The following is a 24737-nucleotide window of genomic DNA, read 5'->3' as shown; positions in this document are numbered from 1 at the left end:
GGCAGGTAACACAGGATCAAAGAATAAAAACAGATTGGAGATGAAAAATTAAAAGAATAAATAATAGCAAGGCAAAATTCTTCTTTAACCGACTTCCAACAAAACAGGAGGAGGTTATCAATTCGACTGTTTTTTTAATGTGTGTTACCTCAGAACTTTTGACTGGGTGAACTGATTTTGATGATTCTTTACCTATTTGAAAGCTGGTGCTTCCCGTGTGGTCCCATTTCATTTTGGTCCAGTTCTGACAACGGCATCCATGAGAAAACCATAAAAGTCTTGAATTTGCATTAAGTATGCACGACAAGAGGACGAATAACTCAATATCACGCCAACCGATTTCAATGATTCTTTTTTTAGTGACAAATTAGTTAGTGTACTTCATTTTCACTAAAATTCACAAAATAAAAAACTTTTAACAAAAAGAAAACGGACTTCAAAAGAAAAACTTTGACAAAACAAATTAATATGCACTACAAAGTAAAAAAATAACGATAATATAATATAGTAACAGTTATTGTTATTTTTGGAGTCGGTGTCAACCAAGTTAATGTAACAAACTGTTCTGTCATAGTTGTTTCCCTGGCTGACACCGACTCCAAAAATAACAATTATTGTAACTACGTTATATTATCGTTATTTTTTTACTTTTTAGTGCATATTAATTTATTTTGGAAAATTTGTCTTTTGAAGTCGGTTTCTTTTTGTTAAAAGTCTTTTATTTTATTTAAAATCAATTTTAATAGTTAATAATTGAAGCATTTATAATAGTTTTCCACTGCGCTCCGACTCACTGTTTTAATAAGACGGTAGCTCTTTTTAGTTGTTTTTTTTAGGGGTAATTTAATCGAAAATCGACTTTTACTGAAAGAATATGTGTTTAAAAATTCAGCTTAGGTATCCATGCAAAATTTTAAGAAAGAAATAATTGAAAATCGATATAAAAGACTAAAATAGATTATTCATACTTTTCTAAAAATTTTATTCTTACTTTTGACTTATATCGTCAAATTATAACATAATTCACTCTCAAAATTGAAAAAGTTACTTGATCATAAACGGTTATACATCCTAAGTTGACATTTGACAATCCGTTAATAATTTTTATATTTACTTTTCCTGGATTAATAGGGCATATAAAATTAATCATTTTGTGTGTATAAAAAAGTGTTATAATTATTTTATGATATTTTCTCACTATATGACAATTATTGGATACAACAGAATTATCTCTTTTAAATATATTTTAATTTTTTTGAATTTAGATAAGATTAAATAATTTATGAAGACATATTTTTAAATAAAATTATTTCCTTTCGATTAAGAAGTATAATATTACATAGTGTTTATTATGACCCCGATAATTAAACAGTTTAGGATGTTGTTACAAATTTTAGTACCTGTTTTGAAGTTTATTTTTTTTTATTTTACCGTTCTTTAACTGTAGGTGTTGGGAAACTTTATTTTCTCAGAGTCTCACAGTTTTAATGGAAAATGTCCCGCGGTTAAGTGAACTAATTTTTTTTGATTTGTTGTCCACCTAAATGTGCTGAACAAATATTCTCTTGAATCCAATACTCGAAAATGCTTTCTACCATTTTTATACTCTTTGTATATGTAGTATATATCAAGGTATACTAAGTTTATTCCCAAGTTTGTAACGCTTAAAAATTCTGATGCTACGCACAAAATTTTGGTATAGGTGTTCATAAAATCACCTGAATAGTCCTTTCCGGTTGTCCGTCCTCCTGTCAGCCGTGCTGTGAACATGATAACTCAAAAACTAAAAGAGATATCAAGCTAAAATTTTTATCGCGTGCTCCGGACGTAAAGAGTGTGTTTTAGTTCGTAAATGGCAACATAGATCAAGGTCATGGGTCCGTAGGACCCATCTTGTAAACCGTTAGAGATAGAACAAAACTTTTAACCTGTGAGAGCGCAAATAAATTATCCAAAACTATAATAGATAGGGAGTTGAAAATTTGCAGGTAGCTTCAACTAGTGATCTAGTGAAACATTCTCGAAAATCGAAAAAAAAATTCTGGGCAGCCGAAAGGCTGCCATACTTTCATTGGTTTTTAAACTCTTTTAATTTATAAAAAATAATGTAAGCACTGACATTCAAAACTTTCTATACTTTCTATTAATTGTTTGTTTTGATTTATAACTAAAAAATAGTCTAGCCATTAAGATTCTAGGTCAGTTGAAAAGTGTAACGACAAAATTTCGATAGCTAATAGGCTTTTCATGATAAGTGTAGATTTTTAAATTAAAAAATATTGTAAATAACTTTTTAAGCAAGTTTTACCTTTTAGTTTCATATTTTCCCCTACCTAACTGGTAAAAAAGGGCTGGCAAACCAAGGCTTAGCAAATTTATTAAACTCTAATAAAAAATTAAACAATCTTCGATCAAGTTTGAAACAGTATTAATCCAGTTGATATTTACTATATGCTCACCTTTTCAGCTTTATCATTCCTTTTTCTGTTTGAATTTGAAACATTTTATAGAAATAATAAAATCAGTTTTTAGTTCACATAAGAGAAACACGTATTTCTTCCCCTATTTGCTTTAAAACATAAATAGAAACGCAATTTAGCATTGTTTGATTAGGTACATTTTCAACATATACGCCATTCTTGTCATACAATATTGTCAACTGAAATTTTATATTAAATTTATTTCAATTTTTGGCTAAAAGAAAAATTCCTTAGAGAAATGTCATTTTAAATTAACGTGAAAGCTATACAAACATTACCTAGGTCAGAGATGAGCAAAATTTATTCGAATAATGAATAACGAATAAGAATAACCAAGTTATTCGGAAACATCACGACGAAACATCAGCCACGTACTTGTTCTTTGCAAAAAAAATTTATACATGTTCGGCTTTCCACTCAGACTCGGTCCCCGGCTACCTGGCTGATGTTTTGGCAAACTGTTTTTAGCATCTCTGTTAACATTCTGACAAAACATCAGCCACGTACGTGTTCGTTGCAAAAAAAATTTTTTTTGCATGTTTGGCTCTCCGCCCAGCCCTACCTGGCTGGTGTTCCTGAATTTGCTGGAGTAACCTTAAATCTTTATTTTCTGTAAGAGAAAACTCAAGTACCTGGTGGTTGGAGAACTTGCATGTCTCTCTTAGGCTATTAATAAAATAACGAATATATCATTTGAAAATTGGTCGAATGATTTTTTTCTCAGGTAAATTATTCGCGAATAAAAAAATCGTTATTAATTATTATTTATTCGATTAATTATTTGCCTAGCGTTCATTATATTCTTTAAATATGTACGAACTGAACTGTTTTAGCATGTTAATCGAGTGGCCAAATTGAATTATTAAAAGTGATTGTTCGAACAGTACCCACTTCGTAAGTTCAAACAAAGTTCAACTTTTATATAAGCAAGCATTTAAACGCTTGTGTTGTGATTTTTGAAGTGCATCTTTCAGATGTCTACTTTTACTACATGTTAAATATCAAATTTATAGAATTACCCAGGTGGAATTATCACTTCAGGTGAAGAATTCTCACTGCACGGGCAGAGAAGTGAAATAAGTTCTTGAAAATCTTTAGAAAAACCCAAAATATGAACGTTTAAAATTCTTAATTAAACAAAGATGGTATAGGTTAGTGACGTCATTGTCCGATATCATCACAGAGATACATATAGAACTTTGTTTTGCTAAAAGGAGATGGGCAACAATCTTTTAATGCTTATACTTCTACGTTTTTAATCAATTTTAATTAATTAAGTCTAGTTTTACATTTTTTGAGTATTATGGCAAAATAGACATCAGGCAACTACCTACCGTATTTAACACGGGTTGGTTTTGTTGGCAGTTTACATTGAAAAAAGTGATATTCGTATAAAATTTAATAATTTAAATCCTTCATAATTTTTTCAGAGATGAACGACGACTAATTCGAATCTTTGTTATGTTTAAATTACCCTACTCCCGTATAACCATGAATTACTTCCTGTTCGATGTAAGATAGAGCCTTAAACCGTAAATTTCTTTAACTTTTAGGTAAATTTTGTATACCTATATATTTATAATTCTTATTTTATGTAAAGCAATGCTCGTATAGCTTTAAATTGATTTTCTTTACCGTATATATTACTTATAATTTAAAATGTCAGATGCGACCTACCTCCTACACACTTCATCATTTTCTCTTTAGTGACAAACTGACAAATAAAGGTTAAAAAACATAGAAAAAATGCATTTTATATTTTTATATGTATATATGGCAATGTACTTAATTTAAAATAAAAAATGAAGATTTTATCAAAATTTATATGACCTAAAGAATTAGGTTTAGAAATATCTTTGTAAAACAAATATTTAAAAAAATAGTTTTTTGATAAAGACGTAATCATTCCGTCATAGAGATTCAATTTTTCAAACATTTTTATCAGAGACGTATTTTAGGGTAGGGATATCGAGAACTCTCCGTATTTATTTCTGAAAATAAATCAAGTTTTTATATTTTTCTGCCACGACCTATTTAGAACATTCATTATCACTCTTAATTATGATTCACAAAAGCTTTAATTAGTTTATGAATTTAATGTAAATCTTGTGTAATGTAAATGTAAAACCAAGCGATGGTATTCAATTTTTCACTATAAAATCATGCGGCGTACACTTTGCATACACGCTTTGTATCCAAAATGATTCTTTTTGACAATCCCTTGCAAATGCTTCTTTTTTTTTTCTAAAAAAGCACTTGTGAGAAAACACTATCTTAATTTTTTTCAGATCTTTAATAGCAATTCACGATAATCCCGACCACGACATTCGATGGCGCAATATTTGTATCACAAAAAAAAGGTTGTCCTGCTTTATAAAAAAAAAAATAACGGTGATGGGTATGTAACCACATACCTTATGCGCTTAATATCGGCAACATTCTTAAATGCACCACTAATTATCATTTAAAGTGGTTCGGCTGTCACGTTAACTAGGCAACTAGACAATTTGTATGATGTAAATGTAAGAAATGCTCTAAAAATATCGTGAACTAGGCAATTTATATGACGTAAATGTAAAAAAATGTAAATATAAAAAAATGTTCTATCTGAGTCGTGAAATTAAAATTACATATTATTAGTTTATTACTCATTTAAAATGTCTGGTAATCTTTCCCTACTTGCCCATTAACTACAATTATTCGTTACATACAGAACCGAACTCAATGCAACTAACTCTAGATTAAAATGGCCTATGCTGTATGTATGATGAAATCTAAAATTTATAATTTAGTCAAACGAATAGCCGAGCGATTCTACTAAACTGATTACTGATTCTCTTAAAAAAAGACGCTCTTAAAGAATGTCTTTTCCAAATTATAAAGAGTTTTCTCTGTTGTTAATTACATCTTTAACACACTATATTTTGATAAAATAATGAGAGTACCTAATCATTTTTTATAACGATAATAGTAAAAGTTCTGGAAGTCACAACAAAATAAGTTTTTAACAACTAATGACATTAGCTTTGTAATTGTAACTGCACCGCTATGCCATCATAATAATCTATGCCATCATGCATAAAATGAAGTGGTAGAAATATTGTTTCGAACACTTGAATTCTTTTGTTTGTATAAAAACTAGTAGGTAGCCAGTTATACCTAACTAGCAAAAGTCGAATAACAAAACCACTATTTGTCTGCAACCTATTTTAAATTTATTGTTTCTTGACTGTAAAAAAATACAATGGAAATGAATTACAAAGAAGAAAGAAAAAATAATGTTTTATGTTTATGATTACCAACTAAAAATTATTAAAATCTGTGTTTAACCCAGGCCATGCCATTCTCCTACATAAAGGTTTACGAAATACATAAAGGTTTAAACTTCTTTGTTATTAGATATGACACGATCAAAGTACTAAAGATCGTCTCCGACATCTGTAAGATTAAGAGGCTCGCTTATCTGCCCGACATGTTGGGTCCGTCATTTAGGGTATATAGGAATGGCCTTCGGGTTTGCCTTTTAAATCGGACAATACTACAACACGATTTGTAGGGCCTACTTGTAGCAAACTTCACTATAGTCAGAATTATTATTATTATTATTTATATTTATGTGTCATTAAAACACAATACCATTTAAAATCTTGTATATAAATCTGGAATCTCGGAAACGGCTCCAACGATTTTCATGAAATTTATTATGCAGGGGTTTCAGGGCAAAAATCGATCTAGCTAAGTTTCATTTATAGAAAACGTCGTTTACTCTCGGAAACTGCTCCAAAGAAAACAATAACAAGCAAAGCTCGGTCATCCAGGTAATATCTTTCTATTAACATACAAAAAAAAATTATTCAATGCCATTTTCATTAATTAACAGATGAGAGTATATTTTTCTAATGCCGGATCTTAAACCACAACTATTTTCTGGAACTAAATCTATATACTCCTTGTACTTCAGGAATGGCTATTACATCACTATATAAATAAGGAATTAGTTTTATTGAAGTCGTTTTCGTTATTGTTTTCGGCATGATCTAACATGTATGAACCTTCTTCCATTTGCTTCCTTAAATATTTCATAATTATGTACCTTCACTTGGTAACTAAAAGCGTTGCTATCAAATAATGAAATTCGCTTTGAATCGATCCGTCTGTTTAGATGTGGGCAAAAAAAATATTTTCAGAAGATGAGACTACTAAACTAATATGAGTGTTAGTTTTTCCTTAAATGGACATTGTTTACTTGGCAATGATCCAGATGTTGTAACACATAATGGGTCTCTGCACATAAATGTAATACTTTTTTTAATAAAACATTTTAGAGCAAACTAGAACTGATTTTTGTAATTACCTTGTTCAAAGTAAAGGATGTATTTAGTCCCGTAAAAACTAATGTTGAATCTGAATTTATTTTTTATTAGTTTGGGATGACGTTTGTCCGTATTTACTTATGTATGCAAGAATCGCGCATAACTCAAAAACCATTAACCCTAGAATGTTGAAATTTTGGACTAGAATGGTTATAGCATCTAATTGTGCAACTTCCTATTTTTATTCCCTTTTAAAATTTCGAAAATTTTCCGATTACCATACAATAAATAAGCTCTGAAGGAGATTACTCAAAAGTACAGTAGGCACCTGCTTACAGGCACAAGTTGACAAGGTCAGGTAATGTCCGGCATACGTGACGGTATACCTATGCAGTTAAACCTATATACCGGTAAAGTTACCTGTGCAGGCTAAAGCACACACACGCTACAGTAAACCGGAAGAATTCTACTCAGCCGAGAAAATACGAAACAAAAACGACGTGCTCTCTGTTCAAGGAACTAGACACAACTATCCTTATACCTGTATCGGTTTATCAGACGGATTCACACACACGGTCAGGTCTATTCGCCTGCACAAGAATCAAATTTTGATTATCCTCCGGTCGCATAAACAAGCAATCAAGCATGCCTGCAGAGGTTGACACCTACGCTCCGGTTTACCTGTACAGGTGACCCGAACCTGGTTACCTGTTCAGGTATACCGAAATGTGTATGCCTGGCCCGCAAAAGTATGCAAAAAATTACAGTCCGTTGATATTGACGTTTGTAAAGTTATTCAAATGTATGACAGTCTAGTTCATATAATTTGTGCAGAAAGGAAAAATTTTAATAAAAATTAACATCAAGTCTTGGAACTCTCAGTAGTCAAAGAACATACAAAGAGGATACGGAAGAGAAAGCTCGCGGTTCATGAACCTATCGAAGATATTACTTCTTCATTATCTGTCGGAAAACATTCAGGATGACTGTATATCTAGTAATTGTAGACAGACTTGTGGTTGTACTACAAATAAGGCAAGAATTATAAAGCAATTTTCACAACAAATTTTCTTTTTTAAGCAATTAGATCAATTTGAACCTTGAAAATTCAAATTAGAGCAAGCATAACGCTGTTTTCTGGTGAGTTAGAAAAGTGCTTTGTTTATTAATGTATTTCAACTACGTTCTTATTTAACAATGGAAGCTCGAGTCGGAGAAGTGCCCCGAACAACGAACGCAATTTTAAAGGTTCTAAGAAATAAATAACTTGAAACTAAAAAGGATCTTTATGGATAGATTTTTATTAAGACGTGCGCAAATTTTTAAAACGACTTACGGGTGTAAAATTTCTTAATCCGATACCGAATGTGCGATGATGCGATGCTCGCATCAGATATTTTCCTGTGAGACATGACGTTATTGAATAAACGAAATCAACTTATCTAATAATACCTTACTTATCTAAAACAATGATTGCAATAATTAATAGTAGTCTAAGTGGTCGAGCGGATAAAGACGACATCACATTTACCTGTTCAGCTACTTAGACGGAGGTTGCGCGTTCGAATCCAGGCAGCGGCAGTGTGAACAATTATAATTAATGGGACCGTAAAATCGATCACGGTAAAATCGATCGCTTGGATAAGAACGAAGTAACCGACCACATCATAAGATTTAATTGTGTATATAATATTCGAATGTAGTTGAAATAAATAAATATTAAAAAAATAATGATGTGGGTGGCCTCTGTTATAGACGTATATGTCTCACAAACGGAGGTTAAACCCCATTATTTAATAATTAAAAATAGCGAATTGATTTTTATTGAATCCGGACATTGTTTAAAAATTTCAGCGATAATAGAATCTGGGGTTTATTATTACATAAGAATATTAGTAGCCAGAATTACAGCGCACGACCAAAATTTGGCAAATCTAGCTTTTGAGATGCTTCAATGTGTAAAGAAGAAAATTTATAAAATTAAAAACTCTCCGATACAGCAGTATATAATTCTTTCCCTCTTCCCCACAACCTTCCAAATTATTACCAGATCCCTTCACAATCAATGATACGAACAAAGCTCTAGAACACAGGTAAAAACATAGAACACTCCTGTTTTTATATCAAATGTTACAGTTTATAAATATAAGAATATAAATTCATAAATTTAAAAAAATTTCATTAACTTTTATTTAAAAATGGAAAATCTGAAAAAATTGTAATTTTTTATCATTCTATTCTAGATGAATATACGCGAATAACGACACCACGGCAGGATGTGTTATTTAAAAAAGGATATTTGAGTAAAAAAAAACCACTCACAGTTGTATCTGGTGATACAGCGCAAAATCACCACGATAGCAATGGTTTAATGGCAAATGGTGGTACGGGACAACATCATATGAATGGACATAGTGGCGGTATTATTAACAACGGTGGCGGCGGAAGTTGTGGAGAATCCAATCCTTCGACAGGATATAATTCAACAACTGGAGGTGGTACACCCGAACATCATTCATTAGGTACTTATATTTTATAGAATAATAAAAAATCATGTTAACATTATATACCTGAAAATTGTTTGTACAACCGATTCATAGTCACGTCATTTGGAAAATTTTGAAGATTTGTTTAATGCATTAAAAATAATTTCTCTATGTAATAAATAGTTTATAATCATTTGGAATGGATAATCAGATAATAATCATAGACTTTGACTAATTCAAATAGTAATTTCAATTTCGAAAAGGCCACCCGATCGAAATGCGATGAATAATGTGCAGATTTTTGTTCATTATCAAAATCATTACTACACACATAACATATTTCTGAAAACAAATTTAAGAAGGAAAACCTAAAACCTAATGAATTCGACACAAATAATGCGAAAGCATATTAAGGTTTATAATTGAATATTGAATCCCATATATATCTTTATACAAGTGAAATTTACGAAATTTAAAAAATCCCGGCAAATTTTTCGGCCACGGAACCTTAAACTCGGTTTTGAAACATATCTAAGAACACTCTCCATTAAAATTGCCTTTTTCCTTAAAACCTTTTCCTAACTGAGCCGATTTGGAAGATCATCACCAATTTTTAGTTTTTCCGGGTACGGAACGCTAAATTTCTACACTCTCCGTATTAATTTCTTACAAGTGAAATTTACAAAATTTAAAAAACCCCGACAAATTTTCCGGATACGGAAACCTAAACGCGCACTTGAAACATAGCTAACAACACTCATAAATTACCTTTCAAACAAAACCAAAAAAATCAAAATCGGTTTATCCGTTTAGGCGCTACGATGCCACAGACAGACACACACACTTAGCGGTCAAACTTATAACACGCCTTTTTTTTAGTTCAGGGGCTAAAAAATAAGAAATACTTTTTATACCAAGTATTTATGAAATATATCAAGGTATACTAAGTTTAGTCCATCGTTTGTAACGCTTAAAAATATTGATGCTACCAATAAAATTTTAGTATAGGTGTTCATAAAATCACTTAATTAGTCCATTTCCGGTTGTCCGTCTGTCTGTGAACACGATAACTAAAAAACGAAGAGATATCAAGTTGAAATTTTTATAGCGTGCTCTGGACGTAAAAAGTGAGGTCAAGTTCGTAAATGAGCAACATAGGCCAAGGTCTTCGTGTAAATCGTTAAAGATATAACAAAAGTTTAAATGTAAAAAATGTTCCTTATAAATAAATAAAAAACTTTTGTATAAAACATTTTTTTGTAAACATCAGTGTTTACCCGTAATGGTGCAAATTAGTTTAGATACATTATATAGTATTGTTTATATTTTATATTTATATGTTAAATATATTATGTATGTGTTTGTTTATTTTTCTTTACTTACATGACGTTAAAAAATACACGAATGCGTAATCAACACTGTGTATATATGGTATTTCAACAATTAATTCAGTTAATTGTTTGTTTTCACTTGTTAATTTGAAATTTCCGTATATCTTTAACGATTTTATATACGGAGGAAGAGAAAAACTTTTGAAATTGAGACTTATAGACGTCATTTATGCAAATGCATATTTAAGTGATTATATATTCAATGTTCGTGTGTTACAGTTTTTTATTATTAATCTGTAATTTTTTACAACATTAAATGTAATGTAGCTTGACTCATATTGCATATTTTAAACATGCTTTTATTACAATTATAATTGTTTTATAAATAAAAAACCGAAAGTTTTCAAAGTTAAGGTCATCCACGGTGTTATTTTCGTAGTGTGTGCTTAGATTACGACACGATTATACACATAATCCAGAAAATACAAAAATAGTTTTAAAGGATATATGTTATATTTTCTAGGTATAAACTTGAGATGTCCAATTGAGACCAAATAGTCTAGAAATGCAACTCACTTGTGAAAACAATAGGAAGAGAAATATCGAAGTCTACTAATGATTTAACATTTTAGCTTAGTTAATACTGTCTTGCTATATGAACTATAATTTGCTAAACTGAATTTATTGTTCAGTCTTTCTCTAATATTAATGTCATTTTCTTTCGATTTATCATCTCTTATTTGATAATTCTACTCTAATATGATAGGCTCTAGTGGGAGTTGGCTGACAATGTCAATAACCAGATATTATTTTTAACCCCCGAACCAAAAAAACTGGTAAAATAAGTTTGACCGCTATGTGTGTGTCTGTCTGTCTGTTTGACGCATCGTAGCGCCTAAACGGATGAACCGATTAAAATTTTTTTTTTTGTTTCTTTTAAATTTTAATTTAATGGAAAGTATTCTTAGCTATATTTCAAGTGCAAGTTTAGGATTCCTTACCCGGAACAACTAAAAAATAGGCCATGATCCTCAAAATCGGTTCAGTTTGGACAAGGCTCTATGGAAAAAGGTAATGTAAAGGAAAGTGTTCTTAGATATGTTTCAAGTGGGAGTTTAGGGTTCCGTATCCGAAAAATGTATCGTTTTTTTTTTTTTTTTAAATTTCACTTGTTATGGGATTAACTTCGATTTTAAGTTTTCCATTTAAAAAAATGTTATTATTTAAGTGTATATTTTGTCAAAAATGTGTTAAAAAGCTACTAATATTGTTTCTTATTTTAACCACAAGATCAAAATTTTTTTCTGGAAAGCCCAATATATACAAACTTTATAAATAACAATTTTAAACATAGATATAATTTATTTTACAGATGGTGGCGATTATTACGACACAGATATTGACCAACATCAACCTCCGTTTATAATTCACAACGGGTTTGTTGATCACAATGGTGTCTTCTATGTAAATGGTAAAAATTAATTTCAAAATTATTCACATTTTACTTTTGATTAACACTAACATTCATTGTATTTTACTTTTAGGTTATGATCCATTTTCAATGATGCTGATTGGTCCACCTCCACCGCCACCCCCTGGACAATTCATTCATCCGGTTGATTTCTATCCACCACCACCGCCATCAGTATCAGGAGTGCCATGTTTTCCACAAATCACTCCGTCCACATCAATTAATAATCAAAACGATAGTACAACATCAAATAGTAGTAAACGATGTTCCACTGATTCACAGGTATGATTTTTTTTATATTTTTTTAAACCAACCAATTAAAAAAATATTTTCTTTATTCTGCCCTATTTTGATATATTGAAAAGCCTTCTTGCTAAACAATCAAAATGATTTTTCGGGATTTTCTTTGCTAGGTTAATATTGTCATAAAATAAACCACGCCAGTAAATAAAAGTTTTGACTGTCTTCTAGCCCCTTTCGGAATAATGAGTGGATTTATTAATTAATAACCGATTTCTCATATTCATAAACTTTTCCACGTTTTCTGCGAGAGAGGTTGAAATCTGATTTGATAATATCATTCTTTGATTAGAAAAACCATAAAGATGTTATGAGGCATTACGCCAACAACTGAAAGTTTTGGCTGTTCTCTAGTCTCGTGAGAAGTAATAAATGCATTTGTAAAATAGTCCAGTTACCCACAGTTCTACTTGCCTACAACTTGCAAGCTCCATCGAGGAAAACATCTGTTTCTTCCCTGATAACAAATACACTTAGTTATGAAATCTAATATAATCTCTAGTCGTTTCAATTTTCGTCTTATTTCTTAGCATTATATTTTAATTCGATAATTTAAAATTTCATTCGCGATGCAGTTACTTTTCTTATTATAAGACAAATGATAAGAATGAAAATAATAAGTCAAGTAAGAAATCAGAAAATTGACTTAAAATAAATACTTAATCGAGATCAAGCATGCTTTAACTTAATTGTTTCTTTCAGGCTGATGAATCAAATAGTCCACACAACGAAAATGAATCTTCTGGTGAAACAAATAATTTTGCGTCGTCCGAACAAAGTCAATCCTCGTCATTAGACAATAATTTAGATCAACAATCTTCAGATAATCAGACCAATAATTTAACACCGACAAATACTGATTCCGGTGTACAAATTATAGACGATAATAACACTACGGACGATTGTGCAAAATCAAATCCAGACGATGGTAGCAGTGACTCAGTAGAACCAATCACAAATAGTTCTTCAACGCAATCACAAACGACAACAATATCATCCACATCTGTTCCCATCGTAGAGGAAGATGTTATCGTACCAACGAATGATGGTTTAGTTGAAACACCACCAGCGCCTATATTACCAATGCAACAATCGAATAGTTTTGTTGCTCCAAGAATATATCCAATACCAGCAACACCCACACATTTCTTTTTGACTGCAGGTCCACCACCAACTGGTTTTATACCATTTCCACCACCAACGGCTGTTCCAGGCCAACCTATTTATATAAACGGTAAAACATACTTCTAGGAAGTTTTAATTTTTAAAATAGAGGATCATTTTTTCAGTTAGGTCAAAATAATTGTTTCGATTTATTAATTTTATATACACTTTTCATTTAATGTGTACTTTGAACTATTACCTTTATAGATTTGACGTTCGTTAAGAATTATATTCATTTGAAAATCAGGTCGATGTCTCTCTTATTTTTGGCAATGTTTCATAAACACAGTTTCGATTAATCTTTCATATTGTCATATTTTTTCCATCTTATTACGCATATGAATGTTTTTAGTGAACGGAAAATACTATTATATTACCAACTAAGAGATTAATCATCATTTTATTTTTGTTTAAAACCTTGTGAAAAATATTTTAAAAATTTTTATTCACCGCGCGCGTGTATTTTACAAACGTCTATAAGTGTCACACGCACGTCTAGATTATATAATAATATTTTAAGGTTAGTATTTCATCTTTTTTTCTTGCGCACGTTTTTAAAACGAGGTTGTACCAATTTTAAAATTTTTGTCATTGAAAACGGTTACGGTGTATGTTGATGAGAAAAATGATTATGTAAATTACATGATAGAACTTCACTTATGAGGTTTGTTTTCTTTGATTGCAAATGTTCATGTTCTTGCATTCTTGTAAATAGGTTCTTTTTATTGTTATTGTTGGGTGTTAATGAAGTAGGAAGTGATGAAACTTCAAATTTCTCACTTTTCATTTTAGAAGACGAATTTTAAGAAAATCAAGAAGTTGAATGGCGTAGATCCGATACAAAAAAAAAAAAAAAAAAACTGGTTTCAAATCACATAATCTTGGTTGACATTTGATATCACCAGAATCTGAAAAAGTTCCCTGGGAACTTTTCTAGCGTTTTCATTATCTCATGCTGATAATAATCGATTGTAAAATGCCATTAGCGTCAACCGCCGCAGTTTGTAGTATTGCGACATTATTATTTTCAAATACTCCCCGATGATGTCTTGTAAATCAATCGCGAATTTTCCTCACTCCTTAATGTGGCAGTTTTGTTATTAATATTCCTAAAGATGTGATAATGAGTCTCTAACTTCTGAAAAATCAAAGTTCTGTTTGTCAACTTGCGGCAATTCTTCCCTGTTTTTCGTAAATGTATTTTTGCATTTTGCAAGTTAACATTTTACATTCGAAAATAAGCTAATTATCAACTGCTTAATTTACAGTGTTCCAAACATCAAAAAATTCATTGTTTTACAAATCATCTTCAAACTGTAGACTTCTTGCCAAGACGACTTAACTTCGATTTTACACAAAAATAATCCATAATTTTCTTGTAGATTATTATTAAAACGTAATGCACTTGTTAACTTAACCTAGGCATATTTTTTCTATGACGTAATTTTGCATTTCTAAATGTTTCTATTCGCAGTCACTGTTTAGATTACAATTTTTCATATATCACTCCCTTATTCAATTAATTCATGTGTGCATTCAGTGTTCAATTTTATTTATAAACTTTTATAAATAAAAAGTTTGATTTGAAATGCATATTCAATTGCTATAAGCACAAGAGTATTAAATCAATCGATAATGTGTAATTTGTTTTTAAATAGTTCGATCACTTATTAATACAGGTCGTAAAAACATGTTTGAAATAATTTTGAAACAGTGCCATATTGCTTAAGAAATGATTTTATATTTTAAATTTAAAAATATATAAGTGTTTTATTCGAGCAATGAAGCTTTGTCTTTCTCTAGAAGTAATTCAATAATTTTTCTATAGATATCAACATCCAACCTTCAAGTGCATTGAATCTAGGAATTGTTGATCCATCGAAACAGCGTTATATTCAGAAACGAAGGAGACGAAAACTTTCTAAATCGCAGAACGATATAGAGGTAAGATAGATTGATTATATTTTAAACCATACAATAAACTAATCGGATAGAAGCTTGTCTCTGTAGTAATATTTAAGATTCGCTTCAGAATCCACATTTAAGAATTAGAAGATGTACCATCATACAATTTTATAATTGAATCGGATAGCGATATCTGAAAATGTGCTTTAAAACCGCATTATTAGTGCCATCTGGAAATTTAAAGACTTATTAGTTAAAATAAAGGCTTATTATTTCATTAATAATTTTTATTTGTCCGTTGTAAAATATTATGTAATATGTAATAGTAAATTATAAAAACAATTATATATTGTTAAAAATATTACAAATAATGGATATTTCTATAAAATATTCATCAATCAACAACATCCCTGAAAAGAAATTCAAAGTCACTGTTTTTATTTTCAGAAAAAATATTCGGATAATTCGGGATCTTCTACTTCAGACGAATTCGAACCCGAAGAACTTAGTTTAGAAAAACATTCAGCATCCTTAGATGATACCGCGAATGATAAAACGCCTACTATAGAAATGTATTCCGTAATAGATGATATATCAAACGAAACTAAAGACAAACAATTACCATCACCCCGATGTACACCACCTCCTCTCGTAAATGGCGATAGTGTAATCACAAACGATTCAAAAGAAACACAAAAATCGTTATCAACCGTATACAAATTAGACGCCGAAGAATTTGTACCACGATCAATGCGATTGCAGCAAACAGCATCCACGTCGATTGACGAAAAATCAATAAATCCTGAATTACGTGCCAAATTTGAAAATTATTTGAATCGTCAAAGTACAAATATTAGTGATGAACAAAATGGTTACATGGTTGGTGAGTTTATACCAAGTGATTTTATTTTTCATCATCCTGGAGAAATACACCATCATTATCAATTAGAGCAACAATTAATTGGCACAAGTTATCCATCGTCGCAAGCACCACCACAAGCATCGAAACATTTTATTCATCATAATCAATTTTTACCGCCACGAAGGCAATTTGTAAATGGTTACAACAAAAAGAGACAAAAATATATAAAACCTAATCATTATTATAAATCCAATTATAAAAATTATTCACATGATCAACAACAGCAATCAACATCTACGAAAGTAGAACACGACGATGATAATAAAGCAGACGACTGTAAACCCCAATCGATGACTGAAACACATGTAAATACAGAAACAAATGAATCAGCATCACTGCCTATAGAAAAGACAATTACTGATAATGATGAGGATGTAACGAAAGATTTAGTATTGAGTAAAGTGGATTCAAAAGAAAATGTCGAACCTAAACTAGAAGTTACAGCATCAAATGATGAAACAAACAAATCACTTGAAGTTGTTGTTGTGACGCCTAGTGAAAATAAAAGTATAAATGAAATACAAAAGAAGAATGAATCACACCCATCAATAACCTGCGCAAATCAGGATGAAAAAATTACCAAAACTGAAACATTTGATAAATCTGTGATGACAGTAATCGATGATAAACCCAACGTAACGTCAACTGACGTTAAAGAACAACAAATAACACCGTCATCGCCAATTCGAATACATAAACCGTTACAGAAAATCGAGAATAACTCACCGACAGTGTTAAAAGTTAGTAGTAAGAATTATGCACAAATCCTTCGAAAAGATGATAAAATGACCACGTCTATACAACAATCAAAAACAATAAGAAAAGATAATTTAACAGCGACTAAAACTTCACCAGTATCATCGAAAATTCAAAATAAAACTAAAACTGTACAGCAACCTATAAGACAACTGTTAAAAAGTTCACCCCAAAATGTACAAAAATCAACAACAAATAAAATACAAATTGAACCTGTACATAGACCAAAAGTTCCGCTTGTTAATTCATTACCGGAAGATAATGAATGGATATCGGTGCCAAGTCGAAAGAAAGGTAAAGTAAAGAGTTATCAACAAATTCCGTTATCGATGTCTTTGCATGAAAATTACTTGACACCAGAGTTAATTGACAAAGTAGAAAAAGTAAGTGAGCCAAAAGTAGAAAAGACAGAACCAATTGTAAATACAACAGAAGAAACTGTAAAGACAGAAGAAATTTTAGACAGTTCAGCATCAACAGAAACTGTAGTTGCTTCAAATAAATCAGTATCACCAGCAGTACAAATAAAAAATACTAAAAAACCTGTGGTTAATAAACTTTCACATACACCTAAAAATTCAGTCAAGAAGACAAAAATAAACGACTCTGTTATTAAATCTGACAAACAAATTGAGAAAATAAAAACCCCCATTGAAAATGTAATAAGTAAACAGGAAACGGTGATGCCACAACAATCTACAACACCACCAGATGTATCTAAGAAACAAAAGGGTAAATCATTAAAGAAACAAGTAATTAAAGAAAATAATCCATCAACTAATCAAAATACAGCAATTGGTGAAAGTATAGACAATTTACGTAAAATGTCTACCGAACATTCAAAAACCAATATTGAAATATCAAAAGAAATGGATCGATTAATACAACAAGGGTTATATAAAAATTTAGGCAATACAATTAAATCATTAGGACATGATAAAGAATTTTTATCAATAATTGATCCAAATATCAATATATTACCAAAAATGATGTTTGACCCACAATTGAAAATGAAAGGACAAAATGAGAATTTATTAGAATTGAATATAATGGAAACATTAAATGAATGTCAACGATATTTTGCAAATAAAAATATCAAAGATGTGATGTTTGATTCCTCATCATCAACAAAAGATGTTAAAAACCAGACTGTTCAAGATGAGGAGACAAATAGCAATATTGCTAGTGTTGTTGGTTCATCTGTGACGTCAGACGATGGAAATGTTCAAATATGTGATAGTGTTGAGACAAATAATAAAGCATCTCAAATAAGCAATATAAGTGCCTCCATTCCATCAACATCAAGGGTCGATGAAACACGGGATGAACAAGTTGAGAAATTATCCACCACTCCAAATGGTGTTTTGATTACAGCTACATCATCATCTTCTGATAAGAATATTGATGAAAAAACAGGTAAGAATGTGCCAATTATCATAGAAAATAATACAAACGAAGCAGATTTATCTGATAACGATGATACACTGTTATCATTTAAGTTTGATTCCAATGAGAACATATCTGTAATTACTGAAGAACCACATGCTAGTGTAAATAACGAAGATATCGAAGAACTAGAATTAGATGAGAACACATCAATAAAGCATTCACCAGATCCAGATTCGTGGTCCAGTCATACAAATTTAACAACAACAAGTACTGAATTCACTTCGAATAAATTATCAACAATGTCACAACAACACAAATCACTAACAGAGGTTGTTAAAGAGTGGTTAACAGAAGCACAAGAGAAATCACCAAATGTATTTAAATCACCTGAAAAAATATATCGTGAAAAAAGTGCACCACCAAAATTATATCATCAATACAATAATGATTCAGATAGTTATGATTCTGAACCGGAAGTTGGTAAAAGTAACGAACAAGAACAAGAAACGTCAAAAAACGTAAAAGGCAACCCCCTATTTGTCGCATCTGCTAATACTAATCAAAAATCATCATTGCATCATTCATTTTTATCATTAATTGAACCACTAATAACAAGTAATGGATATTCAGTATCTGCATCTGTATCGGGTGCAGCTATTGGTGAAGATGCACTGTTAGCAAATAGGAGGGTTGCTATTGATACAAATAAAACAGATTTTAAAACAATAGCAAAACGACGTATCAAAGAAAATGTAGCAGTATTTGCACGTGAATTAGTAAATACTGTAAATCCAGTCGTTGATGGTATGAATATAGAAACTGAAGATGATGAAGATAAATTGAAATCTAATACAAATTATTGTTGTGAAGTCAATGAACATACGGATTTAAATAACGAACAAGGTGAAATAAAGAATAAATTAACTACGGCTGGTATGCAATTTACAATAAAAGGTGCTTTTGTACGTGATGTAGGTATAATAAAAAGAACCGTCAGCGAAAATGGTGCTATTTTTAATAATCCAACTACTTCTATTGTAAATAACACTTTCAATTCAGATGTAAATAGTTATGTAAATAAATCAAAATCAAAATCATGTATAGATATGAAATTATTGTTTGTTGAAAATGAGAAACAAATCAATAATCATTCATCGTTACCATCAACACGTGAAGGTTCACAAGAACAGCAGCAATATTGGGAGGAAGATCCATCATGTTGGATCCGCGATGATGAAGATATTGGAATTGAGTCAATAACATTGTTAAATAATGAAAAACCGTTAATAAAAAATGGCGGTACAAAAATTTGTATCAAAAATAATTTAACAAATTGTGATGAACAGAATATTTATAATAAAAAAGAATTAAATAATAAAAAAAAAGATAATAAAATAGAAAATGAAGATGACGATATAATTGAAACGTATGAATCAATGTATGGTAAAAATTTAGACTATTTAGAAATACGACAGAAAGTTTTAAACGAATGCGAACAAAAGTCATCGACATCATCATCCCAACCTCAACCACGGGTTCTCAATGCAGATCCACCATGTGTGCTTGGTCAACGCGGAGCTGTATGTTGTAGCATACAGTAAAACATAATCTCAAAAATTATTGACGTTTGCTCATTAAAATGTTTCGAGATTTGTTGTTGTTATGTGTTAACATTATATTCAGATTTTACGACTTACCATAAATTTGTGTCTTACCTTCACAAATTTGTTCTTAAGAGTACCTCCCTCTTTAAATGTGTATAGCCTGTTCATCGTATCAAAAACATTATTTTTAAATCAATTTTTTTTCGAAATTAAATCCTGAAATTAATAGGACCTACATAAACTACACTCTGCAATGAATAAATCTAATCTTAAGTTTAGGATTTAATTCCTTTATTTTGTATAGTTTATTTCGCTTTAGATGTGTAAACGAAATATAGATCAATCAGATACACAATTTTAAAAAAATTACAAAACACAAACATGACAAGTAATTTATTAAAACAAACATGGCTGCCGTTTTTAAATAAGATAATGAAAATTTACGTTTTTTGTCTGTTTTATTTTAAAATGGGAAAAAGTGAAGTGCATCTATTTACCTCATATGTTTAGCTATACAGGGTATTAACTCGTTGTCGATTCAATTATTTTTAGTCTCGATATCTGACAACAACACTGACGTACGTATGCATAATCAAAGTTAATACGTCCCTGTATATTAAATAAATCGTTATTCATCAAAATATATACCTGGCTGTATTAGAATAATTATTTTTAAGGATTAAACTAATAATTAAGTCGTAATAGGTATAACCATATAAATAAAAATTTAAAAATCTGTTAAGGACTCTTTTAAAGAATCTTCAATCGCTCTGACATAAATTAATGGTCCTAGAAGTCTCGATACTTAAAATTAAAACACTTTTTTTGTGTCGAAATTCGGCTTGATTATTCTTTAAAGTTTCTAGAGCGAACTAATCTTTATGACGCCACTCTTAACATTTCTGTGCCTTTACAAACGATTTATCCAACTTTTCAAAATAGGCTTCAGTTTTGGGGACTATCTCCTCAAAATAAGCTTCAGTTTTAATAACCATCTCTTTATTGAAGCCATATCTCTTCTTTGCACGTCTTTTTTGACATTTACCTACAAGTAATAGTCGCTGGGAGCTTAATCTGTAATTATGGAAGCGGAAGCAATTCGAAGTGAATTCATACAAGTTTGTAATTTTACTGGTCGACTTTGGCAACGTTGCATTGTCTTGGTGAGAGGGCTGTCTTTTCGATTTATGACTGGCATTTTGTGATTACATTATGCAAACGAACATACATTACCATATTACTATTCGCTATGCAAGTCGAATGTTAACTTTTTGATCGCTATGGTAGTCTTGTATCCTTCACTGTCCATTCAGTTCTGACTCGGCGTATAGTGGTATATTATTGTTTCATCCATATCATACACCCCGTAAAATTGTTATCTTTATTTTGATTAAATAGCTCCGAATGGTGTTGTCAATTATTAACATGCTGTTTTTGGTTAACTATGAGCAAATATGGTACACACTTCGAACAGATCCTCCGAATATAAACTACAATATTCTTGCAAATTACAACAGAAACGGTCTATTGATATGATGCCAACTATTTTACGCACCTTTACTATGTGGTTATTTCGATTTTGCAGATTTTTTAATGCTTCACTGCGCAACAGTCATTTGAACGCTAATAGCATTTCGTACACTGCGCAACAGTCATTTGAACACTAACATCATTTCGTATCATTTGTATCCAGAACAGTTCAGTTGCGATCAACAAATTGTTATTCTCATCGGAGTATAGAACATATTGCAGTGCGTTCTAAAATATTATCAAACGTTGATCTGTACTCGTAAACATACGTTTGGATATGATATTGGAATAGCCCTCTATATACCAGTCTCCGAATCTTTCGAATCATCTATCAATTATGAAGTAATGATGATTCCACTGGTATAAATTATTAAAGGCACATTAATTTAATACATTGTCTGTTTATGATTATTAAGAGTTATTCGTATACATCTGGGTATATAAAAAAACTCATTGAATATTATTACTATTTAAAAATATATATATATTGCTTGTTATCTTAGTATGTAAGTAATAATAATTATTGTATTGTTGAATGATATTTAAAAATGAAATCACAATTAATGATAGAAGTACAAGTGGAATACTTTAAAGATTAAAAACAAATCTAAAAAACTACACAATTCGCTCTGTAATTGCATATTATTTTGTAAATTTGTCAATTCATTTGTTGTATTCGATTGTGTCGATTATCTTTAGTGTAGGATTTTGTTTACGAATCAATACGTATCGATTTCACGAATATTTCATTGTATGTATAACTGGAATCGATGTGCAGTAGATTAAATACAAAATCTTGGACAGAGCTAATCAACGATTGAAAATATCATTTATGAAATCATTAAAATACAAGTCATTGATTATTTGCGTTCTTTCTTTTTCGTTTAATGCAATATTTAGGAATATATTTAAGTAGTGGATAATTTATTATTACAAAATATATCGAAATGTTCCTTTGTTATTTAATATTAATTAATTAATTTTAAATGAAAAAACATAATACTACATTGTTTTAAATGTAAATGAACAAAAGGTTTCTTTTTTTTTAAACGTTTTGTCTCGCTTTGCGGACTTAGAAAAAAATTAATCCATAAAGATTTTTAATTTCGAATAATTATTTAAATAGATTAAATTCTGCCATGGATGTAATAAATATTTCGGTATAAATTTTGAATCTTTATGAATTTTTCAGTTATTTTAAGTTTTAAGTTGACTGATTTTTAAAAATAAAATTTGAAAAATTCTTTTAAAAAAAAAATTAGAAAATAATTTGTCGCGTGCAATATAATTAGAAAATTATAATTTACTTGTATTTTTTTAGTATAAAAAATACATTTAAATAATTTAAAACGCAAACGTTACTTAAAAATGAAATATTGGTAGAGCATTTGAAAAAATCATAATAAAAAAGAACACAGCCAAATATTAATTAGTGTCAATTTTTAATTAGTTTTAGTTTGCATTTTTGTCGAAATACGTAGTTCCTTAATTAATTTACAAAATGCTTATGGTAGGCATGCAAACTTTTATCTTGCGTAAACAGCAAATACTTGAATAAGTATTTGATTTTTTGTTTTGTTTTCTTTACTTGCATTATTTTATACATTTTAATGAATCCTACGTTGTGATAAACTTAAAAATCTTCCTTAAAATCGTTCTTAAATTGTATAAAATAATCGTGGGTATTGCGTTTTTTAAACAATTTAGATTTAAAAAAAATTAGTAGTTGTAATAAATTACAAGTTCAATTTTCATCACATGTTAAAATAAATAGAAAAGCTCAAGAAAAATAATTAATGAAGACATTTTTGTTTGAATATATAGATTATATATTTTTGTTTTTATTATTAAAATATTTAAAATTAAATCTAGATAATAAAAATACCCTAGGAATAATTAAATTCTACAAAAACTTAATATTTAATTTTCATTTAATTTAAAACGTTTTTTTTGGTCTCCATAAAATATCATTTTTAATTTAGTGGCATTTGTAATGTCTTTTGTTAATTAGATTTGGTCAATTATGTCATTTGGAATGTATGCCGAGCGTAAATTTTAAAAGCAAATGTGTTATAAATCACCCCACAAATATTGGGAAGAGAAGTCTGTGGCTCCGCTCAAGATTATTTGTTATTGTGTAATCTTCCCTATGGAGAAGAATATTTTGATAGCAATAAACCTGTTATTTTTCTGGGTGTGTTTGAAATGTTAATTTTTTTAATCGTTTAAATATTTATGTAAAATCTTAAAGAGATATTACTTATGTCCAATTTTCAAATAATTTGTTGGTTTTTTTATATCACTCTTTTGTTTTGTTTTTTTGTTTTTTTTTTCATATAAAAAATAATGTATGCTGTCCGTAAAATTTAAAATACAATTTTCAACTTAATTTACTTTTACATGGTTTTATAATTTATTTATATTTAATTTGTTTTATTAATATTTTAAATAGGAATGGGTGAAAGATTTAATGGCGGATTTGGTTGGTAAGGTGGAACGAAAAAAAATATTGAGGTATCCCACTAATTTTAAAAATTAAATCGTTTTTCTCCAAACAAAAAAATGTTAATTGTTGAACTCAGTATTATTTATTCATTATTTTACACATTTAATAAATAAAAATCAGTAAAAATACTTGTTTTTTAAATTAAAACAAAAAAAATTAATGCAGAATATTAATTCGAAACTGTCATTTATGAAATTTGTTGTATTTTATGATAGGGAGCAATCCTTCTGGCTCGCAAGGTTCACATACTTTAAACTTTCCGCAGGAGAAAATGAGTATTCGACTTAGGACAATAAAAATAATAAAGTGATTCATTCTTAAAGTTAGAGGAGATACACCTCAGGATATTAAAAAAAATATTTTTCTTATTAAAGTACTATTAAGTTTGCGAAACATAATTTTTTTTCACAAATCTAGTCACGTTTAATTTCGAATTTTTGTAATTAGATTTCCTTCATTGAACAATATGAATTATCACTTCTACCAGGTGTTAGACTTGTTCTTGTATGATTGCTAAGTCAGATTGGGAGCAAAGTTTCTATAATATTTACGTAAAGAAAAAATCATAAGATATTCTATT

At 29.8% G+C, this 24737-nt stretch overlaps 1 protein-coding gene across 3 annotated transcripts in view; it reads left to right on the top strand.

The window, feature by feature from the left end:
* The window catches only part of LOC123305340 (FK506-binding protein 5-like), a 100559-nt gene extending 76337 nt beyond the window's left edge, over window positions 1–24222 (top strand). The window contains exons 3-9 of one of the 3 annotated variants that reach the window (XM_044887030.1): window positions 9037–9315; window positions 11983–12081; window positions 12155–12363; window positions 13084–13615; window positions 15374–15489; window positions 15898–18544; window positions 24104–24222. In XM_044887030.1, the coding sequence (XP_044742965.1) occupies window positions 9037–9315; window positions 11983–12081; window positions 12155–12363; window positions 13084–13615; window positions 15374–15489; window positions 15898–18544; window positions 24104–24141 (3920 nt within the window). In that variant the 3' untranslated portion in view covers window positions 24142–24222. Of the gene's footprint in view, window positions 1–9036; window positions 9316–11982; window positions 12082–12154; window positions 12364–13083; window positions 13616–15373; window positions 15490–15897; window positions 22110–23662; window positions 24007–24103 lie in introns of those variants that run through there. The other 2 variants (XM_044887029.1, XM_044887027.1) reach the window with 2 other exon arrangements.
* The last annotated feature ends 515 nt before the right edge of the window (window positions 24223–24737 follow it).

This window comes from Chrysoperla carnea, chromosome 1, assembly GCF_905475395.1.
Source record: "Chrysoperla carnea chromosome 1, inChrCarn1.1, whole genome shotgun sequence".
In the NCBI taxonomy this organism is placed as follows: Eukaryota; Metazoa; Arthropoda; class Insecta; order Neuroptera; family Chrysopidae; genus Chrysoperla; species Chrysoperla carnea.
The sequence above is the reverse complement of the archived record's forward strand: the minus strand, read 5'-3'. Positions and strand labels throughout refer to the sequence as shown.